Genomic DNA, 18,699 nt, shown 5'->3' on the forward strand with positions numbered 1-18,699 from the left:
AATGATATACGTTCTAATTTACTGGTACTCTTGTTAAACTTGTAAAGTGACTGCAACTAGAATGGGTGAATCACTTATTTTTAAAAGGGTGTAATCTGAGTAATTTAATAGTCAGGCCATTCACCTGACATCTATCAAGTCTGAGTGTGTCAGTGTATACATGCAGCAATAAACACACAACAAGTTCTGTGATTGGCCAAATAGTTAAGTGCTAGATTTGGGCAGTCAAAGATGACACTTCTTATGCGGTGAAGCCTGTTAAACCTGAACACCAAATGGACAGGAAAAACTGTTGAATTAAACTTAGAAAAACAGAAAAAAAATTAAAAATTTTGTTAATAGATATTCAGGTTATAAAGGTCTTAAACCAGCTAGTCTAAACCAAATAACGAAGACACTGGGAAAATTGTTCAGTTTATAAAAGTGTTCAGTTTATAGAGATGTTCAATAGATTTCTTAAGAGTGAATATTTTTGAAAACTGTAGATCTTACACTAAAAAACCCCTAGAAAATTGCTCAGTTTACAGAGCGGTTCCATTTATAAAAGTCTTACAGTAAAACCTGTCTAAACACCAAAGAAAATGAGAAAATTATTACATTTATAAAGGTATTCAGTTTATAGAGGACTTGCAAAGACCAAAGGGAAAACTGTTGACCAATTAATAGTCCTTGATTTAACTGATTACAAGTTTTGTGAAGAACACAGGAAAATAAAAAACAGTTCAAAATTTGCGTATACGTACAAAATGTTGCTAAAAAAACCTGTTTATCAAACCGCGTCAAATTTTATTAACTGGTATGGTTAGCTAATTTCTATTGCCAGCCATCATTCTCCCGCTACTTACAGTATCACTGTGTTGTCAAGGCTTTGTGACAAAACAGCTACCATGCAATGATTCAGCTAAATCTCGTCTAGACCAATTTGTACTTTATTTAGTGGTTAGTAGGCGGGCATGACTGTACATTGTGTAACGTCACAAACACAGTCTAAACAGAACCAGTAGAGCAGAACCGAACCTGGCTCCAAAGTAGACGTCAAGGTAGCCAGCTGTATTTGAGGCAGAAAGACGTTTAAGATTGCATTCAATTACACATTAGAACGTACTCCTTCCGGTACACACGCTAGAAGTGCCTCTGCACAATCGACAAAAAAGTAAACAAAGAGGAGTGGTGTAAGTTGGAGATTGTTCTCCAGAAGTAGTGACTCTAATTTGACTTGTTTGTTTGTTTGTTGCTAAGTGTTTGATTGCTATATTATTGCATTTCTTCAGACAAATATAGGTTAGGACAATGTAGGGTCATCGCATTTATTTCAGCAAAAATAGTGATAATAAATTGCAAGTGGAAATTAAGTATTCCACAGTATGGGCAACATTATTCAAGATGCGTTTCAAATAACTTTTCATTAACTACTTATATTTTGAAAGCCCATATTTGTCGTATGCAGATCATTACACTTCATAAAACTTTACATCACCTCCAATAAGTAATTAAATTCATAATAGAGAACTTCGTTTAGCTAAAAAAATTAAATTGAAATAACACCTTAATTTCAACTTTGACATCTCCTTAACTTATCTTGAGAAATAGAAACTTTTATAGAAATAAATTTTTCCAGTCATTTTCATGAAGTTAGTCTTCATAAACTGATTTCTGGTGACCGACATTCAACCTCACAAAATGTAAACAGAAAAGAGAATGTTAAAAATGTGTCAGTAGTTTGTAATGCCTGCAGGTATTCTAATGCATCAAAGCCAACGTAGGCATGATTGGGTAAGAATGGCAACGGGAATGAAACACTTACCGATTAGGGATGTGTGCTAGACCATAACATGATGCGATAAAATGTAGAAACAGGTAATAAGGTCTGGTTTTATCAGCCCAATGAGGAAAGAAACACGATATAGGGTATCTGTCTTTAAGAATTCATTTATTACGTTAACTGGATTGTTACAATTTAATTAACCTTCGGATTGATTTCCCCACCAAATTGTTAGTGTGAATGTCTGTAAAGTACATTCTCTGTGAGGATTCATTCTCTAAAGTACATTCTCTGTGAGGATTCATTCTCTAAAGTACATTCTCTGTGAGGATTCATTGCAATAATTTTGAACCAATGTACACAATTTAGTATTATATTTTGTTGATATGTTAGATTTGAGTCAAATATTTTGAGTTTTGCTCAACAACATTGTGGTAATGGTAGAAAAGTTTATGATAGGGTGAAAAGTTAACAGGGACCTACTCGCACTGAAATTGGTCCAGCTAAAAAAAAAAAAATTGTTTCATTGTTTCCTGAAAATGTTTCAACTATTTTTCAATGAACACCCACCATTTTTGTAATCACTTGCACTACTAATAGAACATATACAGTAGTTATAAATCTGTTCTTTTTATGAATTCTGTTGTGACTTCTAGATAGTTCTAAACATTTTTTCTTTTCATCTTCTTGTATTCAGCTTAAACGCTGATGTTTGCTAGTTTTGGCAGCCTTGATAAAAACGATTTTACAGAGTGTCATGTGCGCCAATATTCTGACTAATAGTGTGGCAGCATCTTTTTTTTTTAGAGCAACATCTTGTTGTTTCTAGGCACTATTCAGAATTAAAACGTTGTGCAGAATTTAAAAATTTAACAATCTACAGACCCAAGCACACAGTGTCAGAATAGCAAATTGGATATAATCTACATAAGAAAACATTTGATTGTGAAAAGGTGCATACCGGTATATATGTTTTAAAGTAATGTATTCTGTGATGTGAAAATTATCGTCAATGATGATGTAAGTAATGCTTTTAATGTACTTCACCATATGTGCTACTACAGCTACACAGTCATCGCACAGACCCATGTTCAGCTCCTTGCATCTATATGATGACTATACAACACATGAAAAACAGTGTTTAGTTACATAAAATTCCAATCTTCAATTATTCAGAAATTTCTAAAAATATTTAATTATTCTCAAAAAAAAATCCATTCCAACATGCTGAAACATTTGAAAAATCATCTGAGTATCATTAATTAATGAAAAAAAAACTATTTCTCTGCAATTACCAGTTGTGGCAAGTCTGATTTCAAAGATTTGAGGCAAATAATGTTTTGATAAGTGGTTTTAATGTGGAAACCGATCTAGTGGTCTGTAACAGAACACTAGAAAATGAGGCTACACCCGCCAGTGGAGACAATCCCATGCAGTGGAGGCCGTCCCATGCAGTGAATGCAAAGAGGAAATCATCAATAAAGCCTGAATATGAGCTACACTAGAAACCAAAATATCCGTAATTGTAGACCAAATATCACCCTTGAATTAGAAAATAAACCTTCGACACAAAACAGGTCTATATATCTGATGTGCTGAGACTTTACCGGCGAATTAATTAAAAAAAAACTTTTAGGGATACAACATTGGAAACTTAGGGGATGTACAAAAACAAAATCTCATTGAGAAAAATCTATGATAACAAAATATCTCATTCATTTGATAGTGATGCTACATAAACATCATCCTTGGAAATAATAGTCTACTAGCCCAGAACTAAGTTTCTACAATTTCAGCTCCCAACGTTTCTAATGATAAACTCCTAAGTAATTAGACTGCCGGCAAACTAACTTGAAACCTGTGTTACAGGGGAGTTTGTTTATTGTTTGACAGTCGGCAAACAACTATTGACATTAGATATGCATATACATTTTCAGTAATTGTAATTTAAAGCGGCAAACGCTGCAACTATCGATCTTATTTCCTTTTGTTTTTTTATTTTTAATAAAACATTTCCTGTGTCATTAGTGCCAATTTGTAATAGCCATCGGCAAAATGTGAATACCTTAGCATATACGCACCATATACAGGCGCTGTACATTAAATCACTTGCAAGTGAAAAAAGATGGTCGCTAGGTTTCGTCTAGGTCTCTAGAGGGCGCCGTCTATTTGAATCCAGTTTTGTCAAGCGAATGACAGGTATAACAATACAAGAGTCTTGGGAGTCTTTGACTTTTTCATAAGGTTTTTCATTGATGACTTTATGTGTTATTTCCCGTGATAATATGCAATGTGCATTGTAATTTTCATACCGAATGATGGATTTCAGCGAAATGGCAACCGTGCTACTTAACCTTCAGTTTTCACATCACATTTTATGTGATATTAGCCTTTGTAGGTTCACTTTGCCCATGCAAGTGTGCCTACAACAATATTTTGGTAAGATTTGGTTATCTTCATGTGCTTATATGTAAACAAAAACAAATTCAAAATCACAGCTATTGGCACTTTAATGGCAAAATAACTGATATTAAAAACCGATACTGTAAAAATTATTTCTGATTTGTTGTATTTGTTTTTAACTCACTATAATGACCATTGCATAAAAATATTGTATCTTCAAAATTAATAATTTTATTTTCTATCTATCCTGATAGGTATTATTATTAAAAATTATTAAAATAAAATTTTTGAAAACTCGATTGAAACAAATACGATCCTGATATTCAAAGAACTTTTCACTGTAGCACATTATTTCCACCACAATCACATTAATTTTGCGACAAATTTCCTCAAAATGTTGTAGCACCCAAATTTTTACTAGGATATAGCCCTGGAATTGGCAAATTACGAGCATTTCTGGAGGGAAAAAAACAGTCTACAGCAGTCCCTCTGGAACTTTGCTTGCCTCCTACATCAGAATGAATTATTCCAACCATACACCATATAGATCTCCCATGAGATGTACAGATTAATGAAGTGTGTGTGTGATATTACCAACTGATAGCAGTCAACCATAAAGGTTGTATGTATGCATGGAAAAACATTCCATATTCACCAGTACAGTAGTACAATAGGACTCTGTATTTTCAGGTTATCCACACTTCTAGTGCAGGAAGGATTCAATCCATGTTTAATGCATGCATGAGGTCAAGCTGAAAGGGAATACTTTTAATTTCCCTGAAGATGTGAATCAGTGAAAAAATTTAACAGTGAAAATTAGTTAAAAATCTTTAAATCAGTACCGGTACTTTGCAGCAACTGAACAATAAGGAAGAGCAATTTGTTGAAGAATAGCTTGTCATATTTGAGTCTAGTTTGTCGATTTGTTTTTAATATATTGTACTTTGCGCAGCAATACAGAGTAAATATACTATTCCATTGTGTGACTATTGCAAATACTGTAAAATACTTTTTTCGCTGAAAAGACTTTTTGGGTGTTTTGTATGGAAATTATTTTCACTGATTTTTGACATTTTGAATCATTACTTCTGCGAAAATTTAATTCCAAGCGAAAACAATGTATTTCACAGTAATCAAGATTTCAACTAAAAAAAATGACTAGTGGAAGGAAAATGTTTAACATATATGAGCCCAATATTAAGAATGCTTTTACCTGCATAATAAAGTTTAACCAAGCAATAATTCAACCTCTGTATTTAACCAAAATCTACTAAAAATATAAAATTCTGTCTACCTGTAAAATCTGTATTAAAAGCCGCATCCCTTATAGAAGTCGCACCCATTTTTTGTGAACAATTGAGAACCAAAAACTCACAATTTCTCATTTGTGTAGATGTTCCAATAGAAACCGCATCCCCTCTGTTGCATTGTACTATTTTAATAAAAATCACGGCTTCTAATACAGATTTTACAGTATTTGGTTTAAAATTATAGAAAGGAAATCTAAAAAAATAACAGAAAACTTCAAGTTGAAACATAGTGGGGCTGAGTCGTTTCTAATGGAACCAATACAGTGTGTGTCTTTCAGCACCATACATGGAATCATTTGGACCAACATGTGCCATGCACTATCAACTAACCCATTACAGTGTCAGTCATGTGGACTTAGGTCAAAGGTTAAGATGATACTTAAGAAGCTATTCTGTTGTAATTCGTGGGTAACACCCAGAATTGATCACCTACATCAATTAGTGCAAATTTCACTCTTAAATTACGTGGAATAAAACTGACATCGAAGTCGGTGTTTGAATAGAATCTTTTCAGTCTGAGAATTCCTGATAAATTTCGCTGACGTTAACTGCTGGGGAGAACTTGACAAGAGACATGCACACTGACAAAATGTAAAGACTGCTCAGAGACGATTTATACTTGCCAGTTCAAAAGTTTTGATTAAGATTAATAATGAATGCTCTCCAGCATTAAAAAGAAAACTTATGTTTTACAATACAGTCAGATGTACTTTTTAGCTCCGCTGTCGACTTTGTCGAGCGGAGCTTATCATATGAGTGATTGTCCGTCGTCGTCCGTCGTCGTCGTCCGTCGTCGTCGTCCGTCGTCCGTCGTCCGTGTCAATGTTTTACTTTTTCGACTTCTTCTTGAAAACTACAAGCCTAAATGCTTTGATACTTGGTGTATATGTACCTTGGGTAGATCTCTCTTAGGTTTGTTCATTTCATGTTGATATCTTTAATTCTCTAATTTTGGTGAATATTTTTGTCATTTTTGGTAAAAACTGATATTTTCGACTTCTTGTTAAAAACCGCAAGTGCAATTGCTTTGATATTACATATATAGGTACTACATGTGGACCTCTCTCAGATTTGTTCATTTCGTGATGATATCTTCAATTCTCTAATTTTGGTGAATATTTTTGTCATTTTTGGTAAAAACTGATATTTTCGACTTCTTGTTAAAAACCGCAAGTGCAATTGCTTTGATATTACATATATAGGTACTACATGTGGACCTCTCTCAGATTTGTTCATTTTGTAATGATATCTTTAATTCTCTAATTTTGGTGAATATTTTTGTCATTTTTGGTAAAAACTGATATTTTCGACTTCTTGTTAAAAACCACAAGTGCAATTGCTTTGATATTACATATATAGGTACTACATGTGGACCTCTCTTAGATTTGTTCATTTTGTAATGATATCTTTAATTCTCTAATTTTGGTGAATATTTTTGTCATTTTTGGTAAAAACTGATATTTTCGACTTCTTGTAAAAAACCGCAAGTGCAAATGCTTTGATATTACATATATAGGTACTACATGTGGACCTCTCTCAGATTTGTTCATTTTGTAATGATATCTTTAATTAATTCTCTATTTTTGGTGAATATTTTTGTCATTTTTTGGTGAAAAGTGATATTTTCGGCTTCTTGTTAAAAACCGCAAGTCCAATTGCTTTGATACTACATATATAGGTACTACATGTGGACCTCTCTCAGATTTGTTTATTTCGTGATGATATCTTCAATTCTCTAATTTTGGTGAATATTTTTGTCATTTTTGGTAAAAAGTGATATTTTTGACTTCTTGTTAAAAACCGCAAGTCCGATTGCTTTGATATTACATATATAGGTACTACATGTGGACCTCTCTCAGATTTGTTCGTTTTGTGATGATGTCTTCAATTCTCTAATTAATTTATTTTGGTGAATATTTTTGTAATTTTTGGTAAAAAGTGATATTTTCGACTTCTTGTTAAAAACTGTAAGTCCGATTGCTTTGATACTATTCATATTGTTCATTTTCTAATGATGTCTTCAGTTCTTTAATTGAAATGTGCATTGCTAACAGCGGAGCTATCTCAGCCGATAGGCTGCTTGTTTATTTGGTCTTGTGGGTGACTTGATTTATGGCATTTTGGGATATCAAGTCACATTATATGATCAACCAGTCCAAATTTCTCAATTTTAGAATGAGAGGCGGTGTTAGAACTTGCAAAGAAAATCTAAATCATGTTCCATGATGCCATTGGGCAATCCCTTGTATTAAACCTTCTCATTGACCCCTTCACCTTTGAAAAGTTTGCAAAAAACCATGTGATATTACATTCCTGGCTACAAACTACCGGTATATTTCTTTTTAGCTCCGCTGTTGACTTTGTCGAGCGAAGCTTATCATATGAGTGATTGTCCGTCGGCGTCCGTTGTCCGTGCCAAAGTTTTACTCTTTCGTCTTCTTCTTGAAAACTACAAGCCTGAATGCTTTGATACTTGGTGTATATGTAGCTTGGGTAGACCTCTCTTAGATTTGTTCATTTCATGTTGATATCTTCAATTCTCTAATTTTGGTGAATATTTTTGTCATTCTTGGTAAAAAGTAATATTTTCGACTTCTTGTTAAAAACCGCAAGTCTAATTGATTTAATATTACATATATAGGTACTACATGTGGCCCTCTCTTGGATTTGTTCATTTTGTAATGATATCTTTAATTCTCTAATTTTGATGAACAATTTTGTAATTTTTTGTAAAAAGTGATATTTTTGACTTCTTGTTGAAAACCGCAAGTCCAATTGCTTTGATATTACATATATAGGTACTACATGTGGACCTCTCTCAGATTTGTTCATTTCATGATGATATCTTTAATTCTCTAATTTTAGTGAATATTTTTGTAATTTTTGGTAAAAAGTGATATTTTCAACTTCTTGTTGAAAACCGCAAGTCCAATTGCTTTGATATTAAATGTATAGATACTACATGTGGACCTCTCTCAGATTTGTTCATTTTGTGGTGATATATTAAATTATTTAATTTTGATGAATATTTTTTGTCATTTTTGGTGAAAAGTGATATTTTTGAATTTTTGTTGAAAACAGCAAGGTTGATTTGCTTTGATACTATACATATTGTTCATTTTCTAATGATATCTTCTGTTCTTTAATTGCCATGTGCATTGCTAACAGCGGAGCTATCTCAGCCGACAGGCTGCTTGTTTTTTATGTAATTTTTTATTTGTATGTCAATAACTGTTTTCATACAATACAAATTTTTGTTGTAGCAGATTTCTTTTGATGATTTGCAATGTTGATTGTATCAACCCCTTTTTGCACATAAGGCAGAAAAAATGTATATTCCATTCTAGACGTAATTCAAACTCAAAAAAAATGCCAAATTTGATAACACGTGCATATACTGTAAATGCATTAAATATTTGCTATTTTCATTGATATATGAAATAACAATAGAACTCATTGTTTTCCTGCTAAGTTCATTGATATATGAAATAACAATAGAACTCATTGTTTTCCTGCTAAGTTCATTGATATATGAAATAACAATAGAACTCATTGTTTTCCTGCTAAGTTCATTGATATATGAAATAACAATAGAACTCATTGTTTTCCTGCTAAGTTCATTGATATATGAAATAACAATAGAACTCATTGTTTTCCTGCTAAGTTCATTGATATATGAAATAACAATAGAACTCATTGTTTTCCTGCTAAGTTCATGAATTTAAACCCAGTTAAAATTCCTCAAAACTTCAAATCAGTGAAATTAAATTTTGGTGAGAAAAAATAATTTTACAGTCTATGATCATCCAGTGGAAGGATATCTAAAGTGGGTCTGAGGGGTGGATTTGGTCGATATATGTTGTGTCTACACAGTACACAATAGGAATTGTATTCCCTCTCCCAATCCCACAATGCATTGGTGCAATCCCATTCAATTACAGCCATCTCTGTATTTGACATCTGAGGTGTACATTAACACAGAATGGTGTCCCACATTGTACAAATGAGCAGGGATTGACTGCGGTGGTCCCCAAAACACAATCAATCAATTATAGGGGATTCAGCATAAAACTGGCCATTGTGAAAACAAGTCACTAATGTCAACAACCAATGCATGTTCTTTTTGATTCACGTTATTGGGGTTTGATTTCAACTGATAAGAAACTTGAAGAATGATGAAAGAGACACTGAGGATATTGAGTAACGACTTAATCACTCTGAATTCATTTAACAAGATTATTTAATTGCTTCTACTTTGTATTTCAGCACACAAAAAGAAATATTTCTACCTACTTGTGTTGACTGTGGATTGGGAAAGAGGGAATTGTGATTAGAATATATATTATATTGTATTCTCTTGTGGGGAAATTTATTTTCTTCGCTTTCATCTCACTTAGCAACTGTACCAGTACTAATCCATTGTTTAAATCTTGTAGTTTGCTTACTTGTACAGTTATACAACTGTTTTATCTGAAGGTAAAATCTTAAAAACCTTGCCCAACTACACCTTCAAAGGGAACAGATAGAAGATTAGGATCAATACACCCTATGATTTATTTGTATTTTGGATTACTGTAATCCCTTCATGACTGTTTATTTGTTTCGTGAATGTTTTCATAACACTTAGCGAACTTGTTAATTACTGTTTTCCCCAACTTGGTAATGTTTGCATATATATGTAATCCATCAACTTGTTTTTCTGATGATATCATCAGTTAATTCCTGAGCGAGTCTGAACTTGTTCAAGTAAGACTGTCCATGATGCATTGCAGCGGACAAAAAATTTTGGTACCCCAAAAAAGTCTCATTTCTGATATTTCTTTTTCACTTGTTTTGTTTTGCTGTTTATTATATTTTTCTTTAATTTTCTATCAGGAAACATATGCAATAAAACTAAGAAATTGTTTCAACTGACAACAGTCACCAGAACTACTAGGTTCTTATAACCAAATTTAGACTGATAACTTGACCAAAGTTGTTAAATTTATTTATAGTTTTAAGTTCTTTTCCTTTAAAGAATAAAATATCAAGTTTCAGCCATCTGTTTGATTTATTAAATATTATTATTTTAGATTCTTCAGTATTAATATTTAGTTACTATTTTGGAAGTTTAAACAATTTTGCAAACCAATCTTAGTTTTTGACATGATGACTATATCATCACCATAGCGAAGGCTGCTAAGAAAGGTGGTATTCAGCAATGACGACTGTTTTTTAGGGTTGGAAATATTTGACAGGTTCTTAATGGGGCTCAAATTGCATCCTTGTTTAACCCCTGTTAATAAGGTAAAGTGCGGGCAGTTAAGTAATTTTAATTAAATGTTGTTTGTGAAGTGACCCTCAATATTGTGTGGGTTCGTTTCAGTAAATGGGTCGGCTGTAAGGTGAATAGCCATGAAAATAGTTTAAATTCTTTCATCAATTGTGGATGACAGTTGAAGTGTGGTCATAATGGGATTGACAGCTCACCCATCAACCTAACTACTCCCTGTCAATGTTCCCAACCGTTAAACAAGATTGATTTTTTTGGTTTGGGCTGAAATAGAAGCCATAGACCCAATTTATGACATGAAGACAACTTTTCAGCTGCTGCCAGTGGTCCATTCCTAATTTATAACAAGTTTATTGACACAATATACTGACTATTACTGTACTAACATAATGGTATACATACAATAGCATGAATAGAACTGAAATAAAACTCAATTATGCCATTCACACTGACTCGTAATCCCGTCTTTTGTTTGGGAAATAGCGGGACGTGTGCCAGGAAGTATGGACACACTTTTTTCTAGTATCTCTTGGTGTTTTAAAAAACTGAAACTTGACATGAAAAAAAAGGTTGGTCAGAATGAAAATAACGTAGAGTAAGAAATGTTATTTTCATTTGAGAACTGACCCAGAAAATTAGTTGTACACCAATTATCTAAACGTCTGTGGCTGAGCTAAGTTTGTTTGTTTAAATAATAATTACAAAATTTGTTGACATAACTTGTATGAATTACTAATAACACCATGAAAATTAGCTTGGATAATCAGAAATTAGTATAATTGATGTTTGAATAATTAGGATTAATGACCCAGACATTGCTTCAGAATGTATTTTGCACCCTAAGCACTCTATCAGAACAATTCATCAGTGTGTTTATGAATATCACTTAACATGATTCAGTTTGACTAATAATTAGTATAAAAGAAACAGTATCATTACGTATTAATGTTGGTGTCACTTGTCATCGCTTATTCAAGTAACCCACCTCATACTGAAATGAGTGATACCTAATCCAAGCAAACCCCCATGAAATGAAATTAAGTTATGAGGTAAAAAGGTTAAAAAAGATATGATTGAGTGGTGTAAAACATGCCCCTCCCTCGAATATTGTGAATGTCCCTTATCAGAACATGTCCTATCTCTGACACATATCATCCCAAATATGTCAACTAACCATTACCTTGCCAACAAAGCACCCCTCTGTGGTAGCTAAGCTCCAGAATCAGTTCCCTAGCAACCACAGATGTAGGAGTAATTTATCTGTGGTTTCCAAGGAGCCTGTGATTTGATGGAGGCTGTGTGCTGGACCTATTTATTACAAGATTATTCTCTCATATAAATCTATCACTCAAATCACTGCTTAAACCCTAATAATGTCTTGAATGAAATTACTTTGTGCAGATAACACCATCAAATTATTCATTTTGGCTCAGGCTCCGATGAAAACTAAATTGTTTAATCATCATGCAGTGGAGCATTACTTTTGGGTAGAATTGCAATAAAAATCGTCTTAACTCACCGCAAGGAAAAACAATTATATTTTATATGACTCTATTTCCGCCATTGACCTATATTGAATTCAATAATAGGCTCTCATATGTGATTTCATATTGTATTCTAATGATGAATATTAAATTACATAGTAATGACAACTATTCCTGTACTTGTTTCTATAGCAACATAGATATACGATTTTTTAACCAAAATCATTCATTACTTCAAGTGTTGATCTAAATAGTTGAAATAATATGAAAAAGAACAAAATTTTGAGTCTGTAGAACATGGCATTATCATTTGAATAACCTTACAGTTCCACTTTCCACATGTGTTTAAAACAACGATGCCTCACGTACAAGGCAGGGTATACACAATACCCTGGTACTGTAAATGGGTTAATTATTCACTGGGTTTTCAATTTCGCTTTCCCAGTGAATATGTAAAATTTAGCATAGAACACATTATCTAAATGATAAAATCATGAATTTAAAACCCACTGAATATGCTAGAAATGGTAAATCAGTGAAAATTAGTCATTTTACAGTATTTCCAGACAGCTCGTCCGTTCACAGTGCAGGCAATACAAGTCAGACCTGTTACATTATTTAGCTATTTTGCTAGATTGCCTTGGGTATTGATAGCATCAACTGTGTAGAGGTAGCCAGGTCACTAGGTGGCCATATGTTTGTTACACACGTCATGCGTCATTAACTTTCTTACACTGACTTACTTGAGATACCCTGCAGTTGTAGAATTTGGGACTTTACTCAAACACAAATACATGTTGTATAATGCCATGTAATTTAAATCTCTGGATAAAGAGAGTTATCTCCAGCAAATCTCTTAACTGTGAACCGTGATTGCAGGCATGACTGGTGAATGTTTGTCAATAGTTAAGTGGTATTGATTTTAAAATAGATATAGTACTGTTCAGTGTTGTGACTGAAAAACAGAAAATCAAACACCTGTTTTGGTTTTTTTTTTTCACTTTAAACCCAACTTGCTGCCTTCCGACCGACCAATCAGAACAGTTTTGACTTTGAGACTCAAGACTTGTTACTCTTACTTTATATTGAAGATAATTGTGCATGTTGCTTTGTGGTGATGGATCAGTGTGACAGGCTCTGGTAGATTAATAGGTTTAACAATTTATTGACCACATTAATAGCAAGGCTTTTACTGATATATATAAGAATTATTAATCCCATAGGCATAGATCATGCCATGTGAGTACACAACCGCAGAATGTGATCTGTGTCTGTGATATTCTGTATCTTTAAATTACGATCTCTATAGTTAGAGAAAAACATAATATACTTAATTTTCATTCATGACGACTAAATTTCGCATTAGTCTCTGTGATTTAAGGCCCCAAATGAAATGTTTACTGCTAACATTTTTTTCAAATTTACCTAACTAATTGTTTCTCTGTAAATTGTATCAGTTAAAGGATTGACCATTAAAACTCTGGGGGGGGGGGATTTTGAAAATAATAAGTCTGGAAATGATAATATTTTAAACAAAAGAACATATATAAAAAATATATATTCATAAAAAAACAAATATTGGATAGAAGAAAGCCTAAAAAAAATGTTTACTACATCCTGAGAATTAAAAATTAACTTTAGTTTTTTCTGATCTCTGTAACTTTTAATTAATATTTATTACAAGCAATGATGGTCACCTGATATTGAAGTAAATTACTAAATCATTATTAAGTAGATTCGTTCTGATCAAACATTGCTAAGTATGGTTATTATTAATATCTGCACTTTTAGTGTGGGTTTAATCATAGACATGCTGGTGCCTGCTAATTCCCGGGGTTCCCACTCTCTCAACATCTGCACTTTCATAGAACTTTAAGGTAGAAGCTTACTCATAATTGAAAATTATCAGAATTTATTAATTTTGCAATAAATTGTACTCCCAGGCAATATAAGGATATTGGCTTAAAAGAGGTTTAAGAAAATGATGGTTGTAATTTTAAGTGGGTAGTGGCCATTTTGTCAGTACCGGTATTCATAATGTTTTCACCATAGGTTTCTATGGTAGAGATTTTATGCTATACTGTAGAATACTTTATTTTCGCTTGGAATTAATTTTCGCTATTTTTGCTGAAGAATGATTCAGTGAAAATAAAATCCAGTGAATATACCCTTTTTTCTATATTTTACATTCAACTTGTCAAAAGTAAATGGAAATAAATTCAATACAAAGCAGCAAAAAATTCTTTTCATTGAAAATTAATTCCAGCTAAAATAAAGTATTTTACAGTATCTCAAAATTTGAAAAAAAAATTATATATCGTTGAATGAGGTACTTTTTGTTGTCAAAATTTCTAAAAATAATGCTATTTTATGGTGCCCTGGGACAATAGCTTAATGATTTTACCTAATAAACCAATAAAAACATTGACACACGATTTATGACCAACTTTCTTAATAATTATGAGTGGGCCTTCACCTTAATTGTGTGGGCTTTACCATAGACATGTTGGTGTCTGCTAATGCTCATAGTTTTCTCACTAATGTAATCCATTATGTATAATCAACACATAATTAGTAATAGAAAGAATTCTCCTAACATTATAATCCCACGCCTTAATATTTTATAATTGTGTACATGGTTGTATCTCTATACTCCAGGGAATGAAAATAATATTCCACAGTAATTAATTTCAAATACAGCAGATGAGAAGAGACAACTGACTGCTAAGAATTTATTTCTGTTTAAATATAGTATACTGTTATTATGTATCAGGTGTCATTACTTAATGTTGACACATGTGTCACACTCGTGTCCCATACATGTGCACACATTGGCTGTAATTGACAAAATTTAATACCTGGGGTAAGCATTAGTTGAAAATACTAGAAATGTTGACATTTTAAGAATTTGATGGCTTTCATAGCGGCTATCGGACTCTTTGCATAAAAAAGTCATTTTCACTAAATAAATCAATAAATCAGTAATAAATCAATACATATCAATTATCAATACAAGTTGGTGAATACTTATACAAAATATTTGAAATCAGAAATACATGTACATTATATTACAACATCATAATTTATTTTATCACTAAAAATATTGAAGGACTTTTATTTTGTAAAAAATATTTTTTGTTCTATTTATACGTTATTCAGGTTTGCAAGAATAACAAAAAACAAAAACTTAATTTAATTTAAGTGATGGCCTCGTATAGCAGAATACTCAAACTATGGACAGGGACTTGTGATAGATCATGTATCAAATTAATTCATTACAGAGATAAGAAGTATTACTAGAGTTGTAACAGATTCTTATTGTCATGTTTGCACTTATTACAGTAATAAACTCTGTTTGAATTCATGAAGCAAATAGGTTTTAATAGGTCAAATATTTGTGTATTATCTTTAACCTTTTCAACACCAGACTTTCTCACTCAAATGTTTTTGCACTTTATTCTTATATTCTTCAATATTTCTGGAAATGAACCCTAATTTTGGCTCCCTACATACAACATTTGCGTTAATTTTCAGGTTTCATTCAACAAATTTTGTTATTTTTGTCCCAATATTCTGAAGAAAAATGCAGACTATAAACAAGACTATTTTGTGAATTTCTGATGCCAAAAAAGAGAACTTGTGGTGAAAAGGCTGTATCATTTAGAAAATGGGAGAGTAATCTACCTCAACAAAAACAATTATTTGAAATAATTAAAATGTTTTTCTCTCTCTAAATTTGTATTATAACATATCATTGACCATATATGGACATTGCATTTCATCATTAATCTGCATAACATTAAAAATTAATTACCTAACACAAACATTTGGTAAGTACCCATAGTGCTATATTGGATTCAGAGTTGGTTCTACGCTCACTGAAAAGTGTGCTTATCGTTGGGTCATTCATTTCCATCAATACATCTTTTCTTTCATTTCTTTTATTTCTTGTCCAGACATTTCCACAGATTACAAATATTTACTATTTAGCCAGTCTGTTAATACCATTAGTTCTGCATTATAAATACATGCATTGAAAAGTACAATCAATTGTGTCAAATTGTGTGTATATGAATGCTACAAATGATGAGAAATTCTTTCTTGATTGGTTAACTGGTTAATATTATAGTTTGATAGTCAATACCAACTCATTGTTTATGTAGTGGCTTTACCAAGAATAATAAAAGAATCATCGATACAAGCTGTAGGTAATGCGAAGAGACAACTAAAATATAAATTTTCGAAAAAAGAATTGCCCACTAATGACAAAATAATTAGCGTCATCTTTTAGGAATAATGGAATACATCCCTTAATTTTTTAACTTTTTTTTTATTTCAGAATTACAGAAATCATGCATGTACGCTGGTGACCTCCTTCACCGTATGTACGATGACATTCTGGAAAACAACATTATATTTCACCATGTATCTGCCTTTTATTGGAGATCCAAGCATGATTGGTACATCAGATTCATTCAAACAGTTGTTTCTGTTCTACCTTCCCAATGGTGTATGGCTTTTGGTACCAGCGCTGTGTTTAGTATACTTAGGAGACAAACTGGCAACACTTTGTCAACATGGTACACAAACCGAGAGAAAGAAGAAGAAGCGATAGTTTGAAAAATTGTAGGTTTTACTCCATAATTATATAGTATATTCACGTACTTGGTCAGGAACCAAAGAATGTCAAACTTTTTTATAACACATCTCCTGACGCCATTTTTTTTTATTTTCCCGTTTCAGCTATCGGTGAAAGTTTTCAGCAGGTGATGTTTTAAGTCAGTTTGAGTTGAATTCAAATTTTGCACTACTGAGCATGTTACTGCACATATGTGCAATGCATTGTGGGAGAGACCTTCCCGTTGTATGTAATAGAAAATTAGTATCATCCTGGAAACTGACTGAATTACATTTAATTTTTTTTAATTAAGATAAAGATATTAAGATATTAATAATAAGATATAATATTATATGACTTTTTCATCACATTTGTCACCGAGCAACCTGCTAATTTATTTTTGAATAGTTAAGATATTTTGAAATGGTGGATAACACATATATGTGTAGTGATTTTCCAATTTGTTAAATGACATCACTCTGAGTGCAGATTCAGTTTTAATGTTGAGACATGCTATGTAGATACTTTTTGATTATTAGAGATACCATGCACTTTTCAATCTTTAGGTCTATATGGGTAAGGTCTGGTTTAGAGTTTAATTGTGCTGGTGTTAGATGATTTACTACACCATTGTAAAAGTAGAAAACCCATACTAGACATTTTAACTATAGTCATCACCAAGCAATTTGTGTGAATTGGAATGTTAATTACACATCTTTTACAGACATGCTGCAGGCTAACTTTAAATCTACAATCTTGAAAAGTCTACTTAAATGAATAAAGCACAACAAAAACTTTGTTAGAAATACAGATTTTCAAATACAAGGAATGTTTTATAAACAGTCAAATTTAAATTTTTACTTCTGATTAAAATAAAATCCTGGTTGGCTAAATTTTATTTTTAATATTGTCTTTTACTAAGATTAATATTTATTTTAATTATTTTTTGATTTTACAAATATTTTGCTGCAAGAATTGTTTTGTTTGTGAGAGCCATCGGTGTAGCAAATTTATTGTGAAAACAAATATTAAAATACATAATTATAATTATAATTATAATTAATAATAATAATAATAATAATAATAATAATAATAATAATAATAATAATAATAATAATAATAATAATAATAATAATAAAATATATAAAAAATAATATTGAAGAAATTGAAGCTAACCAGGATTTTATTTCAATCAGATTGATTTTTACTGGGATTGATTTTTCTTAGCATATTCACTCCTATTTTTTAAGCATATTAAAATTTTTGAATTTACAATTGAAACAATAAATTCTATTGTAATTTTACATGTCCATGTAGATTTAATTTAGCTGATTTCACTTAAATCATAGACCTGTTTTCGAAGGTCTATGCTTAAATTAAAGTTATTTTAGAAGTCTTGGTCACAAGTTTTAATGTTTTGAGACTGACTTTTTTCACCTGCTGCTGCCTCTGGTTGTAACATTTTGATATTAATATTGTGAATTCTTCCCTGTTAGATTGTCTAAAATACAGTGAAACATAACATAACATAAAATCAAACACCAAAGTAGTACCAACAGATTAAAGATTAGGAAATGTTCTGAGAAGGGACTGGAATATTGTGTAGGTTTAGATGGTTATCCAATTTACACAGGGTGTGCCTTAGTTCATGCAACGTGCATGTGCTAGTATGAACACCCTCAGTGATAGAAATTTGACTGGAATTTAGAGAGGCTATATAATTGTCAGTAACATTGAATTGCAATAATATTCTCTACTTCCTACAGTATTTGCTCTTATTAGTTAGTAGCAGTGGTGGCGGCACAGTGGGGGCAGAGGGGGAGGTGGTCCCCTTGAAAAAAATGTTGCGG

General features: G+C 32.0%; 1 protein-coding gene across 1 annotated transcript in view; it reads left to right on the forward strand.

Annotated features, from left to right (window-relative positions):
- LOC144364063 (uncharacterized) overlaps positions 1–16,855 on the forward strand; it is a 35,598-nt gene extending 18,743 nt beyond the window's left edge. Inside the window, exon 5 of the mRNA XM_078014371.2 lies at positions 16,571–16,855. Within this exon, the coding sequence (XP_077870497.1) occupies positions 16,571–16,846 (276 nt within the window). The 3' untranslated portion in view covers positions 16,847–16,855. The remainder of the gene's footprint in view (positions 1–16,570) is intronic.
- Positions 16,856–18,699: the final 1,844 nt, after the last annotated feature.

The sequence above is a fragment of the Saccoglossus kowalevskii genome, chromosome 4 (genome assembly GCF_978046115.1).
Source record: "Saccoglossus kowalevskii chromosome 4, keSacKowa6.1, whole genome shotgun sequence".
NCBI lineage: Eukaryota > Metazoa > Hemichordata > Enteropneusta > Harrimaniidae > Saccoglossus > Saccoglossus kowalevskii.